At 41.7% G+C, this 22197-nt stretch overlaps 1 protein-coding gene across 6 annotated transcripts in view; it reads left to right on the top strand.

The window, feature by feature from the left end:
- LOC108940239 (membrane-associated guanylate kinase, WW and PDZ domain-containing protein 1-like) overlaps window positions 1-4894 on the top strand; it is a 102252-nt gene extending 97358 nt beyond the window's left edge. For all 6 annotated transcript variants that reach the window (XM_029248323.1, XM_029248330.1, XM_029248331.1 and 3 more), the window contains 4 exons: window positions 279-345; window positions 728-871; window positions 1014-1152; window positions 3359-4894. In XM_029248323.1, coding sequence (XP_029104156.1) covers window positions 279-345; window positions 728-871; window positions 1014-1152; window positions 3359-4359 — 1351 coding nt within the window. In that variant the 3' untranslated portion in view covers window positions 4360-4894. The remainder of the gene's footprint in view (window positions 1-278; window positions 346-727; window positions 872-1013; window positions 1153-3358) is intronic.
- Window positions 4895-22197: the final 17303 nt, after the last annotated feature.

Below are 22197 nucleotides of genomic sequence, written 5' to 3' on the forward strand. Positions count from 1 at the left end.
TAACTGCCTGTCTCCTTCGTTCGTGGACCTCTCCTGCCTTATACTCATTACTCAGCTCGCACAAAGAAAAAGCTGACAGCGCAATGTGGCTGGCCGTTTACAGGGACAGCACGCAGGTGTTAAAAAGGATAATGGCCGCTGTGCGCATAACAGTGTGTTTAATTGAAAGCTCTGGCTCGCTAGCTTGCTGTCTCAACGAGCACCTAACACTGCTGTTAATCACCCAGCCTGTTAGCCTGTCTGTGCAGCCTGAATGACCGTGGATGGTTCTTTTATAGGACAAGTACAAAAGGACCCCCTCAGGTGCCGCCACCTCCGGCGCCAACACAAGCTCCCGCTCCCCAGGTACCACCGTCTTCTATGGATTCATCCTCATTGTAGTCTACGCCATTTTTTTTTTTTTACATCCACAGCTGCTTTTCATTACATCCAAAGTGAGTGAATTTTTGTTACCTGCCTCTGGTTGTTTTCTGTAACCCCATGTATGTCGCAGACTCGGCGCTTGCCCTTTGCAGCTTCCTGGTGCCCATTCACAAGTCAAGTCCCAGCATAGCTTTACTCTTTTTTTAGTTATTCATCCGTCTTGGAGAACGGTCGCTCTATTGATTATTCATAAGATTGTCTAAATGTAGCGTGATTTATTCTGCCTCCTTAAGCCTGCAGACCTCCTTTTACTTTTTTAAAAATTAACCTTATTTTTCTTTGTTGTCATTTTCTCAATTGGCAGGATGCAGAATTCTACTCTGTTGACCTTGAGCGAGATAGCAAGGGTTTTGGGTTCAGTCTGCGCGGGGGCCGTGAGTACAACATGGACTTATATGTCCTGAGGCTGGCCGAGGACGGGGCGGCCATCCGTAACGGCAAGATGAGGGTGCGTAAGTCACGCGTCACCGAAGAACCGTGGTGTTGATGAAGAGCATCTTCTAACCAACCATACTTTGGTTAAAAACCCATTTCCTCTGTCTGTTTTAATGTGCCATAAGTGGGCTCCCTTTCCTCCCGTCGGTGGGCAGGTTGGTGACGAGATCCTGGAGATCAACGGGGAGAGCACAAAGAATATGAAACACGCTCGTGCCATTGAGCTGATCAAAAACGGTGGCCGCCGAGCTCACCTGGTCCTCAAACGAGGGGACGGCTCCGTGCCAGAATACGGTGGGTCAGTCTACTGAAATACAAAACAGAACCTTGGACCACACACACACACACACACACACACACACACACACACACACACGCACACCACAGGCTTGAAGGCCATTTATATGAATGGCCTCTTTCTGTCAGCATTTAGTGCAGAGAATTTAGATATTTACATTCATTTTCAAGTGATTATTGCCATTGATTTTGATATTTAAAAATTGCTTGTATTCAGGTAGGTGAACAAGTGTTGCAGACAGTTAATAAATAATTTACATTTAGTATTTATTTAGCAACATTTTCATCTCCAACGAGTAAGAGGTTTACAGCATAAGTGAAGCAGGTAAGGCAGGGGAGTGTGTTGAAATGAGCACCTGCGCACTCGTCTCTCCGGGGAACAATTTTGGCAGGCTTCATCTAGGGGGTCGTCGTCCTGCTTCGCTGTGCAGGCTCCCCGTCGTCCTTGATGTGGGGCCTGCTGTCACTCGATAGAACACAGAAACCTGGACTCGTGCTCAGCCGGAGGGGCAGTCTTGGAGGAACACCGAAATAACGAAATGAAAACAAAATGAAGAACTGCTTTTGCTCTTTGTTCTTAGCAATTCATCTGTTTAAATAAATATGACTTGTTCTCAGATATATTACCTGTTTAATAATTTAAAAAACATATAATGACATAAAGAAATAATTGAAAAATTATTTGAATTAGTGTAATATTTATATGACACTATTAATAGAATAGTAAGGGTTTATATAATGAATACTAAAGCATTTTGTTTTTCGTTCAAAGCAGTAGAATAAATGCAGAATGACACCATTTGTGCATATTGGTTAAAAGTTGATGGTAACGTTTTAAAAGATGCCTACTTTTGTTTTAGATTTTAATTGTTTTTTGGGAGGTGGGCTGTTTCCCTTTTCCTGTCTTCTTTTCTCTCTTTCTCCTGCTCTTCACTTCCTAGATGTATGATGCAGCTTTAAGGAGATCTTGTTTTTTCTCCCCTTGCTCTTCATTGAAAAAATGCATCAAAAGAAGCCTGAAGGGATAGTTCTTCATTCTCTTGTCCATGTTGAGTATCTAAATCTTCTTCTCTCTCAATGTTCCTTTTTGATTTGTTTCTCTCCACTTTCCTCTCCCTCCATTTTTTTTTTTGCTGGGCTCCTCCATCTCTCTCCAGCGACGATACCTCCTCATCTCGCTGCATGTCTGCGAGATGACAAGCGGGCGGAGCCCAATTTCTACATAGCGGGCCAAAATCAAACCACGGTTTGTAGATGACATTCTGTCACCCAGCCCCACACCCCCCACCCCTTCCTGGTGACCTCGTGCTGTGGTTTGACTAGTCTGCGCTCACCCATACGGTGCTCCATGTGACTACGAACCCATTTACCCAGAATTCCCTTCACCTGCCCTCATCCCTGCTGTCATGGGAATGGAACTGTGCAAACGCTCCTTGCATTTGACCTCTGAGCGTGTTTGCCCACTGTTGAAACAGGAAAGCTTCACTGACGTTATATGGCATTTATTTTCCTGTAATTTTTTTTTTGAAGGTTTGTTTTGCCTGTTATTATTTTTCAGTCTGGCCTTATTAACACTGTCTAAGGCTCTAACCTGCACCGCCTCTTTCACTCCCAGCTCACTCCTCGTTTGTCATATGCTGTGCTCTGCCTCCTTTAAATGTATTGCAGTGTGTACTGTGCTAAGGAGCCTTTTCATCTATATTTATTTTTAAGTTTTATGGAATTGGGTTGTTTTTTCTTTTTTTTTTTTAAAGACTTGCAATTACATGGCTCTGCATGAAGTAATGTCAAAGCACATATTGCATTTTGTATATTTTAAGGATTCTTACAATATTGTAATTCCCCAACTCAGAAGTTCGGATTGTTTGAGCACGCTTTACCAGAAGTCTCTATCAAAGGTTTTTTTTTTTTTTTTTTTCCTCCTTTATTTTACATTGAAAGCTTTTGCTGTTGATCTGGTTCTCATACATTCTAGTTTACACCTCATTAACATTCACTTGTTTTCTTTAAGCCATTGAAATACATGTGAAATCAGCATGTGAAGTCTTAATCTTGGACAACACTAAGCCCAGAAGCTAATCAAGAACAAACACCCAATTATCTTTGAATGAGTTTGTGGTTAATATTGTTAATTACAGTGTAGAAATTGAAATTGGAGAAGCATCTAATTTTTTATTATTGTTTTGCTCTATCTATATCACAGACGCCAGCAGTGACAGGAACAGCCCCGCCCCCAGTACACAAAATATTCCGGAAGTGAAAACCTTGCCACCAAACCGCCGATTACACACATCATCGGAGTCCAGTTATACACCTGATTTTCACAAATCATCACCAAATGAGGAAAGGCAAAGGAGGGGGAGGCCTGGGGCAGACCACACCAGCCACCATCACCACACCTGGAATAACCATGGCAAGTACAGCAGCCCATCTGTCCCCAGACACCACTCGCCCGACAGCAAGATGACACATCGGCAGCATGCACGCAAGTCGGATGAAAATGGCATCTCCAAGCTTTTCAAAACGCTGAGGAGTGATGAGAAGCCTGGAAAGAAGAAGGCAGCGACGGTGTCCGAGTGGGACTCTGACTCCCGCCATGGCAGCACCCTGGACGGGAGGCAAGAGCGGGCAGGCCGCAGGGGCTCCTTGGACCGTTCACCCGCCCGGGGGCGGGAGTCTTCACCTGGCAGACGCAGAGCCAAGTCTGTGGACAGGAGAACTGAGAAAGCACAGAGGGAGAGGTCCTACTGGGAAGGGCAACTGCAGAGGGAGGCTCCACAACCTGCACAGCCCTTTGAGGATGAGAGTCCCCTCGTGGAAGCGCCGGCCCCCCAGCACTTGCGAGAGGACAGCTTCCTGAAAGATGAGACCTTTGAACACATCAACAAGGAAAGACTGCCGCTCCCCAGGGGGTGGCCAGCCGACCGGCCCTTTAAGAACAGTGGTGAGCCTAGGGATAGGTCTCCCAGTAGAAGGGATAGAGAGGAGAGGTTTAACATTGAGCGATCACCTAGCAGACAGCACGTGGCAGAGAGCTCACCGCGCGAAGTGCTGCATGATGGGAGATTTAGAGAGGAAGAGGCGGTACCTAGGCTTAAGGAGTACTACAACATCCTCAAGTCAGGCTCAGCTTGCATCGGCACCCAGATCCCAGAGTCCAGGAGAAGACCTTTCAAAGAGAGCCACATGGACCTGAGCATCTGATCCCACATGCTGCAAGCATATACATTCTCCTCAATACAGGGATCAGCCCGTTGAACAGGTGGTGCCAGGAATTTTGAAGATATTAGTCTGACCCTCTTGTGTTATGGCTTCCGCAGATTTAAACTGGACGACAACAGCAGAAGTACAATCTTTTTTTTTCTTTTTTTTTTTAATTTTGAACATTTTAATCTCTCAAATTTCCTTAAGACTCATAATCAAAACGATGAAAACGACCAAAAATTTATTATATGTTTAAAAATACCATTTATGATGACACAGTAAATTGTTTAGTGAAAAACAATGTTGTTTTTTTTTTTTTTCTTTTTTTTCATTTTGTGTTTTAAATTTGTTTTTGGATTAAAAAGTCCAGAGAGCCCACCGACCTCTGAAACATGGTGCTTTTATTTATGCTGTGCATGTCTCAAAGGTTCAGTATTAAATTCGAGTTTTTCTCCTGTGCCACTAATACATTAGAACAGAGTGTTAAGATGTGTCAGTGTGTCATCTAAATATTAAGACAATATCATTTAAAAAAGGGGAAAAGATTATAATGTAGTGTCCAATTAATATAATATACGTAAATTCTTTGAAATTGTTTTCTAAAAATGTTTTCTAAAAATATTTATATAATTTAAAAATAAAGTACAAAAGAAGTTCAGTTTCAAAAGGGGGGACATGCTGTGTAGTGATGGAAGGAAAGTTCTCTTTTGATTTTGGTTTTTTTTTTTTTTTTTTTTGCTGCATATGCGATGTACTGCTGTCTATTGCTGCAGGCAGGATTGTGGCCTTGCTATTACCACTTCCCTGCGAGAAAACAGGGGAGGGAGAAGTCTGTTTGCTGCTTGAGAAAGTGCCAGATGTGGCGTCTGAATTTTTTTGGAGCCCAGATTATTTTCACTCTTTTGGGTGATGTGGGGGCATTAATAAAGACGGTGGACTGACTGTTTCTCAATACCACAAAGGCGCCTGGTAATGAGGAGAATGAGGAAGAAAAGAACCATGTTCTGTTTCTCACTCTGGATGCACAGGTTATGCTGTGGAAAAGGGTTTTTTTTTTCTTTCTTTTTTTTTTTTCCTTAATCGTTTTCTCAAATGAGAAGTAAACAAGTCAGGAAATCCACATCCTGTTATATCATGCGAAGTAGCGGAGAAAAGAGGGTCGGTGTCTTTCTTGAGGATCGTGACGAGGAAAATGATGCCACTGGTTATCCCAAACAAAGTTTTGTTTCCCCTTACTGTATGTCAAAAACTGCCTATTGCCTGCCAGACTACTGGGTCTTAAGACGACAGAGCATTGGTGTGTGGTGAAGGTCTGCTTTGACGAATCAAAAATCTGAGTACCAATCTGCCACGCTGAGCCATGCTGTCAGTCATTACTGTCAGACCACTGAAGTGTGAATGCTGCTGTACAGTGTGTTCTATTGTGTATACTGTATGTCAAATGTTTCCCAAAACAAACGAAAAAGGAAAAAATCGGAAAACGAAATAAAATTATCACTGTTGTCGCCATGCTACTGTAAACAAAGTTCAGCGACCGACTGTCACCTGTACAGGACTGCATAGTGAGCCTGGTTGAAGAACAAAATGTTGCCTTTTTCTTGTACAATAGAGAATTAACGATGAACCTCAGCTCTGAGGAATGTGAAATGAGTATATATTTCTGAAATGGAACAGATGATTCATGGGAAATATATTAATGTACTCTGAATCAGGTTTGTAAAGACATTTTCAAATGGACTGTATTAATCGATCGGAAGCTGTTTGTTGGTTGGAACATTTCTCTTGATTATAGCCTGCCTTTGTATTATAAGCACTTGTATGCAGTCTGTGTTCCTAAAGCATTATTTCTCGCAGTGTGCTCCGGACTTAATGCTGTTTCTGTGTTGATATAAAAGCAGTACATGTATATGGGCCAATTTCTTTGTTTTTTTCTTTCTTTTTTATCAAAAAAAAAAACACTATGCATATATAAATACCACATTGTTCATAGCTTTATTTGACCCATAAGGTTATACATAACATTAGTCTAAGTACAAGTAGATGTGGATTTACCTGAGTAAAGCTTCTTTCCTCAAGACAGATCACGATATATATGTAGCTATCAAAAAGTCTGTGAATGCTATTTTTATTATTAAATAAAGTTTTCCATACAAATTAATGTCTGTGTTGCAGTGAGTATCCACATGAATGAATCAGTCGTTACATTTAATTTTGAAGACCCTAACAGAAAAGTAAGTTGCATAAGGCCTATGTGCAACTTAAATAAAAAGTTCAACAAACTTCCACTTGTCACTTCAGAGAAAAACTGTTAAAGCAATTGTTAAAAGAATTTTTATCAGTCTGTAATTTAGTCATTTTAAACGTTCATTGAGATGAGTACATAAAATGCAGCAGTTCTCAGCACAGTGCGGCTGCCTGAAACTCACTAAAAGTGGCGCTCAAGAATGAAAGAGTCAGGATTTGGACCAAAATCTAACAATAAAGAGGGAAAGTCGAGTCCACTTTACAGCTTCCAGACTGCAAACTACAACGATAAAGCTGAAAGCAGCGATAGAACAATGTCCAATTGCCACGCTTTTATGTTTGATTCTTGAGCCTCCCCCTCAAAGTACAACACCCACTCACCAGACCGGGCAGGGGTGAACACAAGGACACACTTTCATCAGTGTGTACGCAGTGTGATCACTCCGCTGGCTTCGTGTTTCACGGGGCAGCTTAACTCACTCGGATGAGAGCACTGCACACCTTATTCCACCTGTGGCCCAGCAAACCGGAGGTATCGCTGCGAGCACGGAGGTGGAGGGATCCTGGGTTTGCTTTGTACTGAGCAATATCATCTGGCCCTTTATAGGGTGATGTCCACCAAAGGTCTCATCTCTGGCTTTTTCTTTCGACTGTGTAAAAATAAACATCCCCTGTTCTGCAGTTAGAATGAGGGCTGATCCAGCAGTCCAGAGGTTTTAAATAGACATTACACATCCACTCATACAGAACAGGTGAAAGGGCCACTAAGGGGGGGGAGGGGGGGGTAATGGGAGAAATTTATTGGAGTGCTACACCTATAAACTCACTTGTACAGCCTTTAAATCCTGTCAGCTGGAGCCTTTCTGTAAAAAGGTGTTACTTTAAGTCCATGTTCTTAATGTCAACTGTGCTCTAAAATAAAAATATAACTCTGAAGACCTGTTTTTCATGCGAATTTGTGAATCTAAATTGCCCACAGCGTGTTTTTATGTGAGTGAGTGAGTGAATGAATGCTCTTGTGATCGCCCTGCTGCAGATTGGGGTTACCCTGCCTTACATGCACTATGCTTCCCTCAGCAGGAACTGGACCACTGCTACTCTATACAACATACACGGTTTTGGAAAATAAAAGGAAATACTGCGAGAGTAAATACTAACACAAATGAGCTTTCCCCATGGCTTCGCTCTCGTTTTTCCCAAATGCTTACTCATTGTTACCATTGGCACAACATACTATTTCCTGCTAACACTGTGGCGCTGTAGTGTGTGTGACGAACTCACATTTGTATGGGAATCAGTAAGATGCTCATAGTTGGGTGATTAATCTTTTGTATCTTCTGAGTATGTGGAGAGCTGGGTAGAGATGAATGATCCCTTTTGTTCTGATGTCCCTGACCACCCCAACCCAGTGAGGATCTCACTGAAAGGTGCCTGTTTTCAGCAAGAGCTGTTTCCATACACTGTCAGCTTCACTCTGGCTGCCGGTAAAAGTAAAATCGTCATGTCCCCTCATTGTACAGCAGTAGCATGGCAGTGTGGAACTGAGCACAGCTCTGCCAGGATGCATGACTGCACAATTCATCAACAGAGGTGCCTCAACACAATGGATACACATTATGGATACACAGTTCTTTGCCTTCCCTCCAACAGGCCTTTAAATATTAATCACAGCGGTTTACTGCTTTCACTGGAAGTCTTAGGTAGACGAAAGGATAACCATGCCTTTTCAGAAATATAAATAAAATCATTGGCCGCAAGTGTAATCTTATTATCAAAAGCAGCACAGCTGATAGGTTAATTGGGCCAACTGACCCTACGGGTGGTTGTCATGGAAACACACAAATGAATTCCTTGGTGTTGAGTCAGATGTAGCAAAAGCCAAGATGACAGCAGCTCTTTCTGGCCAATTCACTTTTATGGAAGAAGGACTGCAAAGGCAAGGATTGTAATGAGCCAAGACAACAAGCGCTTATTGCCAGCATCAGCAAACATTTTCCATAAGAACATTCTCTTCATACATCGTTATATATATATAAGCTGTTGATAAATTGATGTGTGAATGAAAGTCAGCAGCCTGGCAGGATGCGATCTGAATTAAAGTACTAACATTGGGCGATGCTTTGCATTATCGATCCTGGTAACTCCGCAGTACAAAACAGTATTCCATCTGGCATAGAGCCAGAACAGGATTACTTTTCCCAAGCATCACTGTTCTCGAGGACAAGAACAGGTGATTGAGCATCTGTATTCTGTGAGAGTTTTGATGGCAGTAGGGTTGCCATGGCTACCCCAAAGGTCATTAGAGCTGAGTTCTAAAGGTAAACCAGAGTATGCATGACAGATATCCATGCACCGGCTTGCGGTGAATGTCTTCCACCCCTGACTGCCTCTACATCTTGTGCAGCATTTCAATGTTTTTTAACAAAGTCTTTGCTGAAGATGCAGATGCAGGGTACTTCAAATGCATGCCTCAAGTGCATAGTGACCCTCTTTATCCTATGAGGTCACTCAAACCTGCAGATGCCCAATGCCTGGAGGGTAAGAAAACCAAAGGAAACAGCCTTTGTTAGACTGGACCACTTTTGTTACATACATTTATATGGAGTAAAACAAGGTTGCTTCCTAGCCGTTGTAAGGTTCCTTGTCTAAATTATGAGAAATGTGTCAAATTACTTTCTTACTGAGAAGTCCTTGTCCTCATTCCACAGGAAAGCCTTTCCAGGGAAAGATAGAGACCCAGAAACATGCCCTAAGACTGTATATTCCATGTATTCTCTTCCAGAGGGAATTTGTATTCACTGCTAGATAACTTGCCACAGATATCTAAGTATTTCATGATTTTTATATTTTTCCATAACCTAAGTTAACTCTAGAATCAACTCAGTGTATTTTTTATGTTGTAAAACCAAAGTCAACAGCATAATTGTGCAAAAGACCTATTACATGTTTTAAACTCCTTCCATACAAGCTACCTGGTGCGTAGAAGGAAGCCAGGTGTGACCGCTTTAAAAGTGTTTATACATGTATGTCTATAATTAATCAGTCAGAGATAAACAAAAAGTTGAACCAAAAAAAATTACAAAGTAGGTTGGTGGCTATACTAAATCACAAGATTTGCCCATTTTTCGTAACTATTTATATTATTAAATATTAAAAACCCACACTGCATGCGTTATCCATAGGTATATCATGTGACTGCGTAAGTATTTCTTTTATATAGAACTAATGTATGATTCTTAACTGCCAGTTAAAACTAGTGGCTTTTATTAAACATTGTGGTAATTATGCAGTGGCTCCAGGCTAACATATAATTACATAGAACAGCATGTAATTACCATGCTGCGTTAGTTTGTTACTCCAAAACATGTTTTTCATGAAATACAACCTGCGAATGTTTCCTTCGTACAGAATTCAATAGCAGCAGGTGTGGCACACAAATGTGGTCATTTTTTTAAAGATATTCACTAATGAGATCTTTCCCCTTTAAGCACCTGTTAAGCAAAATATTTACCAAGTCTGTAAATTACTTGCTCATTGTTATGTGGCAGTTGTAGGAAAACCGAAGAAAACATAAAACAAAGGAACACTGATGTGAACGGCTCAGCCCAAATCCATGCAGTCCTATTTCTTCCACACTTTATTTTGTGCAGATCTTGAGGTTCTCATCTGATGCTTCCAGACATTTGGTTTGTGTCTGAAGCGAAACGGAGTCCAGCTGCTCACTATGCCGGATTCAGCGAATCGCCAAATGTCTTAACTGGACCTGTCTTCTACCTGCACAGAATGCTTTCATTGTTTGCAATCACAATTAGCTACTCTCAATAACTGAGAAAAAATGTGGTAAACTCAGTTTTCCCCGCATTAGAAAAAATATTACATTGTCTGAAACCGCTTGTCCTAAGCAGGGTTGCGGTGAGCCAGAGCCTAACCCAGCAGCACGGGGCATGAGGCTAGAGCAGGAGAAGGGATATACCCTGGATGGGACGCCAGTCCATCACAAGGCACCCCCAGCAGGACTCGAACCCCAGACCCACCAGAGAGCAGGACCTGTCCAAGCCCTTTGCGCCACTGCGCCCCCATTAGAAAAAAAGCTACACCCATTACTATTTATAACACATGCACCGAGAACTCAAATTAGCAGTAACATAAATGTACTGAAACAAGCTGGACATTATTAACTAAGTCCCTGTTGACCTCTTGTTTAAAAGTTACATTTAAAAGCTTAAGTTGTATACACATTCTGTTCCACTTTAATACCTCTTAGAGTAATACCTTCATATTCTGCTTCTTAAGCCTAATTAAATGGACTTATCAGCTTAGAGTAAGTGGTTAAAGTGACATCTGTCACCATGGATAAGGTGTAGAGAACAGTATGAAGAGCGGATAGCAAACAAAACAACTGCCCAAGAAAAGATCCGACATCCAGCCCTCCGATTTCAATAACGGCTTATCCTGAGAAGGGTCGCGGTGACCCGGAGCCTATCCCAAAAACAAGGCTGAGGGGGGTACCCCTGGATGGGAAGCCAGTCCATCACAGGGTAGAAGATCCAACATGACCAGTGGAAAGGATGTTAGGAAAACTTAGAGAAAGGGAAGTAAAAATCATCTCTCTGATGAGCAGTAATTATTGGTTGACTGCTGTCAGAGCTACTCCTTTCAGAGCCTCAGCAGCGATGGGTTAGTCAGTTGCAGCCTGCTAAGCCTCTTCGTGACCCCTCTCTAAATCCCCTCCGGCTCCACATAAGCAGGCGGCAAAAAGCATGAGAGAATACAGCTGCAACATCTTGCATTTATTCAGCAGACACTTTTCTCCAAAGCAACTTCCAATGAACTTTATGTAGTGTTACCAGCCCACACACCTTATTCACCAAGGTGACTTACACTGCTAGATACACTAATTACAATGGGTCACTCATCTATACATCAGTGAAACACACTCTCTGTGTCACTCACACACTGTGGAGGAACCTGAACAGCATGTCTTTGGACTGTGGGAGGAAACCAGAGCACCCAGAGGAAACCCACACAGACACAGGAAGAACACACAAACTCTACACTGACTGAGCAGGGATTGAACCCACATTCTCTCACACCACCCAGGCCCTGTGAGACAGCATCACTACTCGTTGTGACACCATGCTGCCTAAGCTTTCCATTGTGGTTGACCCAGTAGCCCACCCTGTGCCCAGGTTATCCAACAACACAGCAGAATGCTAAAGACAGGTCGCATACAGGTGTAATTCAGTGCAAGTCACCTCTCAGCACAGACTGCTTACCAGAGAGCTCAAGAAAGTTAATTAACTCAATTCATATTCATTAGGGAATCTTGTGCTTTAATGTCATCTGACAGTTATAACACTCTGCACTATTTGGTAAACATCAAATTTAAGTTTTAAAATGACCAAATTAAAAAAAGTAACTTGTGACATTTGTCCAGGTAATGTTTCCAATTAGTTTCTTGAACAGCACAGGGTCACAGCAACACAGAGGTAGAAACAGTGCACCCAGAAACTGTAAATACGTTTACGTACACAGAGCAAGGGCATGGAAAAAAGGTCACAGTGTGTCACAGCTATAATAATGCCACACTCTAAAAAAAAACAGAAATGCATTCAGACATTCCAGAATTTGTTAGAACTGGGAACTTAATAAAATGTCAGTTTTTTCAAGTTGGAGAAATTTCAACACTTCAGTCATCTGCATATTTACAGAGGGAACTTCTGGTTTAGTCCTCAACATTAAAATACATTTCCTTGCCAAGAATGTAGGAGTAATTAGCTCATGCACCATAACATCATCAAGAAAGAAATTGGGTTGTGAATTAACAAGAGAATAGATGGAGGCAGCTCATATTTTTGCTTAGGGTTGTTTGATTGATTGCATGTACCCTAGCGCAGTAAACCTATATCTTATCACATGTTGTGCCCAGATAAAGTGATCAACTAAAGTGAATTCTCATAAAATGCATAACTTCAATGAGTGAGTGTGTGTGATCCACAAAAGGTTCAATCACTTGTTTAATAAAACATGCAAAACCCCTCTGTTACCTTCTAAATGCAAAGAAAATCAACTCAAAACCAAGTGTAGAATATCAGATCCTCAGTGGACGAGTTTAAAAATTTAACACCAACATATTCAAAATCCCTTTTATATAATACATTTACATGGTCCCTTTTCTGCCTCCTTTTACCGTACCCCCTCATCACTTACTTCATTATTTTATCTTTTTATTGTGTCATTTTATTCTGTTGTTTTAGGTGTCATGATGGTGCAGAGTGACCTCACAACGCCAGTATCGTGGGTTTGAATGCAAGTTCAAATTCAGCACAGTCCATGTGAAGTTGCCATGTTCTTCATATGTGTGTGGGGTCCCTCCAGCTGTTCAGTTCAGTCCAAAGATGTGTGTTATTGTTCATAGTATGTATCTGTGAGTGATAGACTGTGTGTGATTGCCCTCTGATGGGCTGGCATCCCATTCAGGCTATACCTCACCTCAAATCTCATGCTTCTGGGAAAGGCTCCACACAACTGGAACCCTACATTATACAAGAGGTTACTGATAATGGATGGATGGATGGATGGATGGATGGATGGATGGATTCTTTTGTTTTTTATGAAACCCAGTGCAGGATTTCTGCTGCAAATGATTTAGCTGAATCGCAAGCTGTTCTGAAGTGAGAAGTTAAGCTGTGTTGGGAGAAGGTGGACAAGTTGAAAAACAAGAACTGGAGCAATCAATCAACCTCTCAAACTATTTCTGCAGAGCAAATTGCCATTTTAGGTGGGTTTGCCAGCCTATTCTCCTCCAGTTTCACGTAAATAAACTCAACTTGTATACCTAACTCAAATGATCCCCCTGAGAAGTGAACTGGCTCAATTTCTGCATTTCTCTGATAAGGAGCACATCACCAGAGTAGCAATGAAGAAATGCAAGATCACCTTTAAAGGTTCCCATCTGTGATTATACCATCTGCAAATCGTATAATTATTTACACTCCTGCTAGAACCTTTACTAGAAGCTATTAGGAATGATGAAGACACACCTGGTTCAAGGGTAGAAACACAGGACCATCACATTATTTCCATTTATGTTAATTGATTTGAAACACACTTTTCTCTAAAACAATATACACCTCATAGTAAGCAAAGGTACATTCCACAGCAGACAGAGGGATAACATACACAGACATGGATACCGAAGCACAGCTGGTTTGTTCAACAACACCTTTGTCATATCACACATATTCCAATAGCTACCGGTAGAAGCAACATACAAATTGGAAAATAACATGTAGATAAAAAGTAGCAGTCGGTGAAGCACCATTTTACAAAAGGTTCAGGAGGTCAGAAGGGAAATAGGCCCAAAAGAGTTTTGATGAGTTTTGAATGCTGGAAGAGATTCAGAGGTTCTGAGGGACTACAGGAGTTTATTCCAGCACATCAGGGTCAAGACTGAGATCCAGCAGGCTTTAAATTATCAGAGAGAACAATAGGTGGACGGAAGATAATCTCTGATGACACCACACTAATAGCAGAGGAAGAAGAAGATCTTAAGATCTTGCTGAACAGTCAAGGTGGTGAGCTAAAACACTGGGCTATGATTAAAATAGAAGAAAGTTAAAATTGTCAGCACTGTGATCTTACATCACACGATAAGTGGGACTGCTGCAGACTTTAATGCAGATGGTGAAGAAGATGGTGTATTCTCAGTTGAGAGACTAGTGCTTGGTAGAGCAATGAAAGATCTGGAAAAGGTCCTCAACTGAGCTGATGTATCAACAGCAATGAATATTACAGGTGTTCAAGTAATGGTGTTTTCAGCAACACTAAACAGATGTGAAAGTCGGACTTGACAAAAAACAGGACAGGAAAAATCCAGACTCTTTTGAACTGTGGTGCTGGAGGAGATATTTAAGGATTCCATGGACAGCCAAGAAAACAAACAGATGGATATTTGATCAAACCAGGACAGAACTATCATTAGAAGCACAAATCATGAGACTGAGGTTATTGTACTTTGGAAACATCATAAGAGGATTTGACTCTCTCAGAAATGTAAATGTAAGACAGTAATGCTTAGGAACGCTGAAGGAGAAAGAATAGAATGAAGATCAACCAGATGAATAGATTCTACCACAGTTGCAATGAAAACAAGTGGAGGACAGAAGTTTCTGAAGGCTCTCTACTAATGCGGTTGCCAAGAATTGACACGCACTTGATGGTCCCTAACATCACGCATTTGAAATTTTTCTCTGTGTTGTTCCTGTCTTTATATTGCTGTGACCTAGTTCTATTCTGTTCTGTTGTTAACTTAAAAAAATACTGATTACCAACAATGATCTCTTGAACTGTATTGTCCATGCTGGCACTAACAGTATTAGATATTTGTTAATTAGAAGAACTAAACAATAGATTTGTGTCCATGTGAGCAAAAATGCGAATAGGAAGCTGGTTATCTCAGGTCTCCAATAATGTCTAGAGTAGGTATTGTCTGTAGGGGGGTGTGGTGGTACAGTGGGTTTAGCCAGGGCCTGCTCTCCAGTGGGTGTAGGGTTCAAGTCCTGCTTGAGGTGCCTTACAGCAGACTGGTGTCCCATCCTGCATGTATCCCTTCCCCCCTCCAGCCTTAAGACCTGTGTTGCTGGGTTAGGCTCTGGTTCTCTGCAACCCTATATGGGACAAGTGGTTTCAGATGGTGTGTGTCTGTGTCCACAGCAGGTTTCCACTACTTATAAAAGCTACAAGAAGATGTCACAACGTCACCTTGGTCACATGCATTGAACCTCTAAATTTAAATCACCACCTCCAGACAGCCCATAACCCTGAACTAAATGCAGATCTTACTGCAGGGGTCCCCATGCATCTAACATAATTAATATTAAAGCTGTAGAGAAGAAATTTTAGTCTGTGACTTAAATGTTCATTACTCCACATCTGCTTTGTATGTAGTAAAGCTGTTCTGGTAAAGTGATTTTATTCTCCACTCCAAATTAGATATTCTCACTCTTGATTCTCCTGATGACTTTACCCTAAGTCAAAGCCCTCCCGATGGCTTAAACTTTTTACAGTCTTAAGGGTGTGGGCCGTGGTGGGGACGTTGCTTTTATTTTCAAGGAGAGCACACTGAAAAACAAAGAGGGTTGTTACTTTTATTCTTTTGAATTACTTTGGCTTTTCTTGAGTTCATTACTGCTGTCATTACTACATTTATTCACAGACAATATTGAAATTCATCATGAGTTTTGGAACCTCCTTTCTGATTTACGGACTAACTACTCTTGCACAGGGGTGCTGTGTGGAATCTTGTAATTCTCACGTGGATGATTTCTTACTTCGGTTCCATGTTATCAGAGGGCAGAATGTAAACTCTCGGGGCATAATATATGGCCACATAGTGATGGCAGTCACCTCAGTGTTTGGGTTGTAGATCTTCTCCTTACCTGTGACATGTTCAGAATTCCACCATTTATTCCTCACAAGCACAGCAGGAACGCCATCTTTCCTCTTACTGCACTACTGGTGGCATCTGTCTGCTCGTAAAGCTGGAAATCCTTTCACATTCACGGTGGATTTGACTTGCTCCTGTAGCCACGTCTCCATGAAGCACAAAAAACTAAATTCATGGTACTCCCTCTACATCTTCATTAGTACTGCCAGCTCTTTCATCTTATTTGCTAGCAATCTTAAATTTGCCATAATGGTGAAGGGAAGAAAAAAACACACACACATTATGCACTGCCTTGTCTTTATTTTACATTGTCCACATGAAAAATGCACAATTTTGGGTAGCTGCTCTTCAAACAGAAGTGCAATAGAATCAGAATCAGAATAACACATACTGGCTGAAGCTGCTGCTCCCAAGCGGGGTTGCAGCAAGCCGGAGCCTAACCCGGCAACACAGGGCGCAAGGCTGGAGGGGGAGGGGACGCACCCAGGATGGGATGCCAGTCCGTCATAGGGCACCCCAAGCAGCACTCGAACAAGCAGCACTCGAACCCTGGACCTGCCAGACAGCAGGACCCAGCCGAGTCCGCTGCTCCGCCATCCCCCCACAAATCAGAATCAATAACGGTGTTAAAGCACAATAGGTCTGATCAAAAGAGATTTCCATGGATAATTCCAAAGAGTTGCAGTCACTGTAGTCTGTACTGTGATTTAATAAAGTATCCAAAGAGAAGACAATAGAACAGTAAACATACTCCACAGCTGCTCTGTGTTCATTGTGAATACAAAAATAAATACCACTGGTACAATCATGTATAGTATGACTGTAGCACACCGGGTCGGCCTAAGGGCGGAGCAACGACACCGGAATCTCAACAGGTCTTTTATTTCTTCCCTCGGGCAGACCAGTGAGAGAGAGCGTGAAGCCTGGATGCCGGAAACGAAGCCGGAGCACCAGGAAGCACGAGCCCGAGCACCTCACCGACCCCCATCCCGCACCTGGAGCACCACCCCTCGACACCAGTTTCCTGTGCCCCCTTCTCCCCATCCTGTCCCTCCGTCCACTGACACACCTGCCCGTAATAAACCCCTCCTCACGAGCACCGCGCGTGACCGTCTCGGCCTCCTTTTGTTACAATGACAAAAACAAAAAATAATCAAACAAAATTAAAAAATAAACCACAACAAATGTGGAAAACATGGAGCCACTATAGCAGGCAGCCACCTGCCAGAAGCCACTATTATAACAGCACAGACAAATGGGACACTATATATCCAGGCCCAGAGTTTCTTTTTTTTTTTACAATGAAATAAGTGAAAATCTTCAGACAAATAGAAAGATACTGAGGAGTGGGATCAGGACTGGTGAGAGACACAAGGACACAGCAAACCGGTTTTGTCATCCACAGTGACACAATCAAAACTCCACAGATACTCTCTCCACTGTTCCCTTTTGAAGACAGTTTTCATTTGCAGATGCAGAGCCCATGTGCTGGAAAGTTACCACAATTCTGGAGAACGGGGCCTCTTGCAGTCATGCAAGGTATTGTACCCAGAGATCACGACTTTTCCTCCACTGTGAGAGCCTCCCTGTACTTATGAGCTAGTGGATGTCCTCTAGGGTTTAGCATCAGGTAGTCCAAATGGTTCCTGTGAAATATTTAGGTGAGGGAGAGATGCAAGATGGAACCTAAGGACCTAGGATTGTTCCCCAGGGTATAGGTCTCCCAGTGAACAAATTAAACAAGAGCACCCCCGTAGTGTTTGGACTCCAACACAGGATGGAACCAGTAAACTGGCAGCTTCAACAGAGAGCCATGACAAGTGGGACACGTGGGATAGTGAAGAGGTAGCTGCAGACAATATGCAACTGGATTTATTCTATCAATAATAGACCTTACATCTGGGGACTCAGTTTCTTAAATGGAGACTAATTTCAAGCCATACAATTTACTCTATGGGGGTGTGGTGGCCCAGTGGGTTGGACTGGGTCCTGCTCTCCAGTGGGTCTGGGGTTCAAGTCCCGCTTGGAGTGCCTTGGGATGGACTGGTGTCCCGTCCTGGGTGTGTCCCCTCCCCCTCCAGCCTTATGCCTTGTGTTGCTGGGTTAGGCTCCAGCTCCCCGCGACCCTGTATGGGACAAGTGGTTCAGATGATGTGACATGTGACAACTTACCCTCTACCATGGTGTGCCCTGACTGATTTCTGGAAAAATAGATGAGCTTATTGCCAAACCTCTTGCTTTCTCTTGAACCAATCATCACCTGCAGCAATGTCACTAGATGAGGGTATCTATGAAAACAGGGCAGGTGAATAACCTAGCAGGCACTAGAAATGTTACTTTCGTGGAAAAATGTCTAAGAAACTTCTGTACGTACTTTGTCAAAAGAAGGAACTTATGTCAATCGATCTGATTCTGCTTGTGCTAGCTGCACAGAAACGATCAGATTTCTTAAGTCATTGTGTCTGTCCATTCAGTTGAGGGATATATCCTAAACTCAGGCTTCTGCACACATAAATGGGATTCAAAAAGACTTCCCAACTCTTGCTGTGAACTGCTGGTCTCAATCTGATAAAATATCTTCAGGTATTCCGTAAAACCTAAAATCCTCTTGAAAAAAGGTTTCTGCAGTCTCTATGGCAGCGGGTATATCTTTAAGTGGAATCAATTGACAGCCATTGAAAATCTGTCAATCACCACTAGGAAAGTGGTGCTTCCCTCTGATCTTAGCAAGTCAACTGCAAAATTGAGTGGTATACAGAGTTAAATGAGAACAGAAAGGGGTCTCCAGCATTCTGGCTGGTAGCTGTCTGGAAGCCTTGGACTGAGCCCAGGTGGTATAGGCCAGCACAAACTCTCTCACAGTCTGTCTCATTTTTTGAAAGCCAGAACTCTCCTGTTGGGAGCTGAAGTCTTTTACTCACCCCTGGATAGCAAGAACTTAGTGAACTATGGACCCAGGTAAGCAACTGAGGCCACACTGCCTTTGGTACATATTCCCTTTTGATGGCCAATTGCTCTATCCAGACTCCTGGATCTGTACTGCCTTGATGTTACTCATGAATGCCTATGGGAGAGGGACACAAAACAAGTGGTAGGCGGGATTTCATCTGGAGCAAAACTGTTATGGGGAACATCATGGAGTCTCCAGGGGCATCTGCTTTATTCATTTTGCAGACTGGACCTTAGTAAATTCAGGCCAATAGTGTTTTATCCAAAAGATGGTGTGTTGGGTTGAGGTCTGGGGATTGTGCTGCATGCCCTCTGGGATTTACCAGTATCAGCCACGCAGTGGAGGAATGGCACTTGTGCGTGCCATGACCCAGGGTGGGGGGTTGTAACAATCCTTTAATGGCACAGGCCAGTCAACATGAAGAAGAACATGTACACAGCCAAGATAGAGAACTTCCATGGCTTAGGAAGGTAATACTCTGAGAACTGGAAGGGACTCCTCACTGCACCAGTGACTTTTGATGTAGGGATATGGAAGTTGGGTCACTCTGCGTCAATCAACCATGAGGTTCTGCAGCTCCGGACAGCTCATCTGCACTTTCTCCTACATGTGCAAGAGAGTGATGGTGTGGACGCTTTATGCAAATGGCCAGTCTTTTAGGTTTTAGAGACACACCTTGGATTAGCATTTCCCATCTCTCAACACTATACGTTTTAGGCCATATATAAACAGTAATCCAGCCATGACTTCAAACATAACTTTTCACTTATCAAGCTATTGAGATAGCAGGTAGAATCACGAAGCTCCTGTGAGCTAAATCAGCACTATTGGTGCGTGTTGTACATTCATATATGTTTTGTACAAACCCTAACCATTTTGTAAATTTCCCTATTGTGTCTAAAACTTACCTCCTTGCAAAATAAATCCTAGCTCAGTTTTGTCTGTTTCAAATTACGGTTGACTTTAAAGTACTGCTAGTACCAGTTTTTGTTTCAAAACGCTTTCTCACAAGAATTAAAAAAAGGAGCCTTAAATCTTGACTCAGTAAATCTTTTTGAATTTTAAACACCTCTGCAATGACTTTTCCTGACCCTCAGTGTTTGGACACCTGAGTGTGCAGCTTAGACCAAATAATCAATTTTATCACAAAATAAGGCTGCATGTATGTTGCTATATGTATGGTTTTTTTTTTATTTGTCCAGATGCAATGATCCACCTGAACCAGTTTCAGATTTTGATGGAAACAATCTGAACATTTTGTGTTTGTTTTGGATTAGAGATTACAAAAGGTATCACTTCTAATCATTGCTTGTATAACACTGCAATGGCTGCTGCAAGAGAAGACCAAGATTTTCTGAAAATGTCTTATCAAAAAAAATCAAAGATTTCTTATGAAAGGGAGTTAAAAATGTCAAGCTAATTTAGCATGCCGTTCAGTTAATTTACCACTTTGTTCTGCAATTCCTGTGGTCCAATGTGTCATTTTCTTAAAATCACTTCAGTCTTTTTCTCTATCATAAAAACCATTTAATGTACAATAGAAGTAAAATAGAGTGCAAAAGGTCACTATTATACATTTGATTACATCTTAATAGATGTTGGAGTTTTACACAGGAAAAGAAAAAGACACTTGAATTCAATAAAACAGAAATCAGAGGACCACCTTCACTATCACGAGAAGGACTATCACCTTTCACTGGGAACATTTTTAAAGCTATATGAAGATTAAGGAAGTACTACTAGGTCATTGACATGTTTACCCTCATCACTCAGTCTAATCTTGTGGCGAAAGTGAGTCCCTGATACTGTCATTCTAGCAAAACACAATGAACCATTTTTTTGGTTTCTGAAGAATTCCTGAAAATATAGAGCTCTGAAAGAAGGGTTCTGCTGAGGAGCATCCCCTCCAATAAACTACTCAACCTTAGTCTATTTATTAGATCAGTAGACCACAAATTACTGGCCAAGTAGGTCCACATATACGGAATTGACACGGTATCTGTTCTTTCAGCTACATTTAACATTTAACAGACATTGTCAAAGTCATTATGTACATATAATTACAATAATGTTTATACAGTATGTATATAAGAGTAATAACCCCTTATAACCGAGAACCGGACCAAAGTGGCACTGACTCTCTGGAGGCCTCAGTGTACAACCTGCTGAGTTCATGTTTGTTTCCCTATACACAATATTCCCTGTACTATCATCTGAAGCCCTCAAGGTTGAACACAGCAACCCTGACTGGCCTTTCTCCGTCTAATGCAAAATGAAAGTTATGGTGCTGAAAAACAGTAACACATGTATGTGAGATTGTGGCCACTACTAAAATAAAAACACAGTGGCCTATTTAATGAATGAGAAATGAGCACACAAATAATAACTGAGCTGGAAAATATTTAACATTTTCAAAAAAATGCAGATCTTCAGCTTGCGGTGAAGCTATTTTGCCCGAAAGTGTATATAATACGGAAAAAAATACAGGTGATTCAATTGATTAAAAAAATGCATCTTAACTTGTGAGAGTTTCGCTTTTCTTTTTGTGATTCATACATTTAAATCAGTTCACTCTGTTGAAAACTGTCCAGCCTCAGTGTAACAGCACAATTTATCAATAATCATACAGTATTGAAACAATAGTCTCAAACCCCTCTGCTGGTTTTTGGTATTGGCCAGAATCAACCAGCTATCAGGGCACAGTATTTGTGTAGAAGACATCAACCAGCAATGCAACTAACAATTTTTCCAACACATGCTGAATGTTTTTAACTAACCAGACATGTACCTCTATACTTTGAGGATTAGGAAGCTTGTAAGCAAAGTCATTACAGATCCTTCCCATCCTGGTCGTAACATACTTCAATTCCTCCTTTCCAGGAAGCAATGCAGGGCAATCAGAGTTCATTCAATACAGTGGAAAAATTGCTTTTTCCCCCAAAATTTGTCTATTATTACTTTGTAAAATGCATATCATAATCCAGACAACACAAACAAGGACAAGTTTTCATTGCTGCTTCTTCACAAACTGAGGTATAATTAACACTGTAATACAGCATATCACAGTTATACTGTATGTTGTTATATATTCATAAAAAGTGTTACCCATAACTCTTACTTGTACTGCTGATATTTTGACTGTTGTACTTGTATTATTAAGACACATATCTGGTATGTCTTAAACTAAAATGTACTA

This window comes from Scleropages formosus, chromosome 2, assembly GCF_900964775.1.
Source record: "Scleropages formosus chromosome 2, fSclFor1.1, whole genome shotgun sequence".
NCBI lineage: Eukaryota > Metazoa > Chordata > Actinopteri > Osteoglossiformes > Osteoglossidae > Scleropages > Scleropages formosus.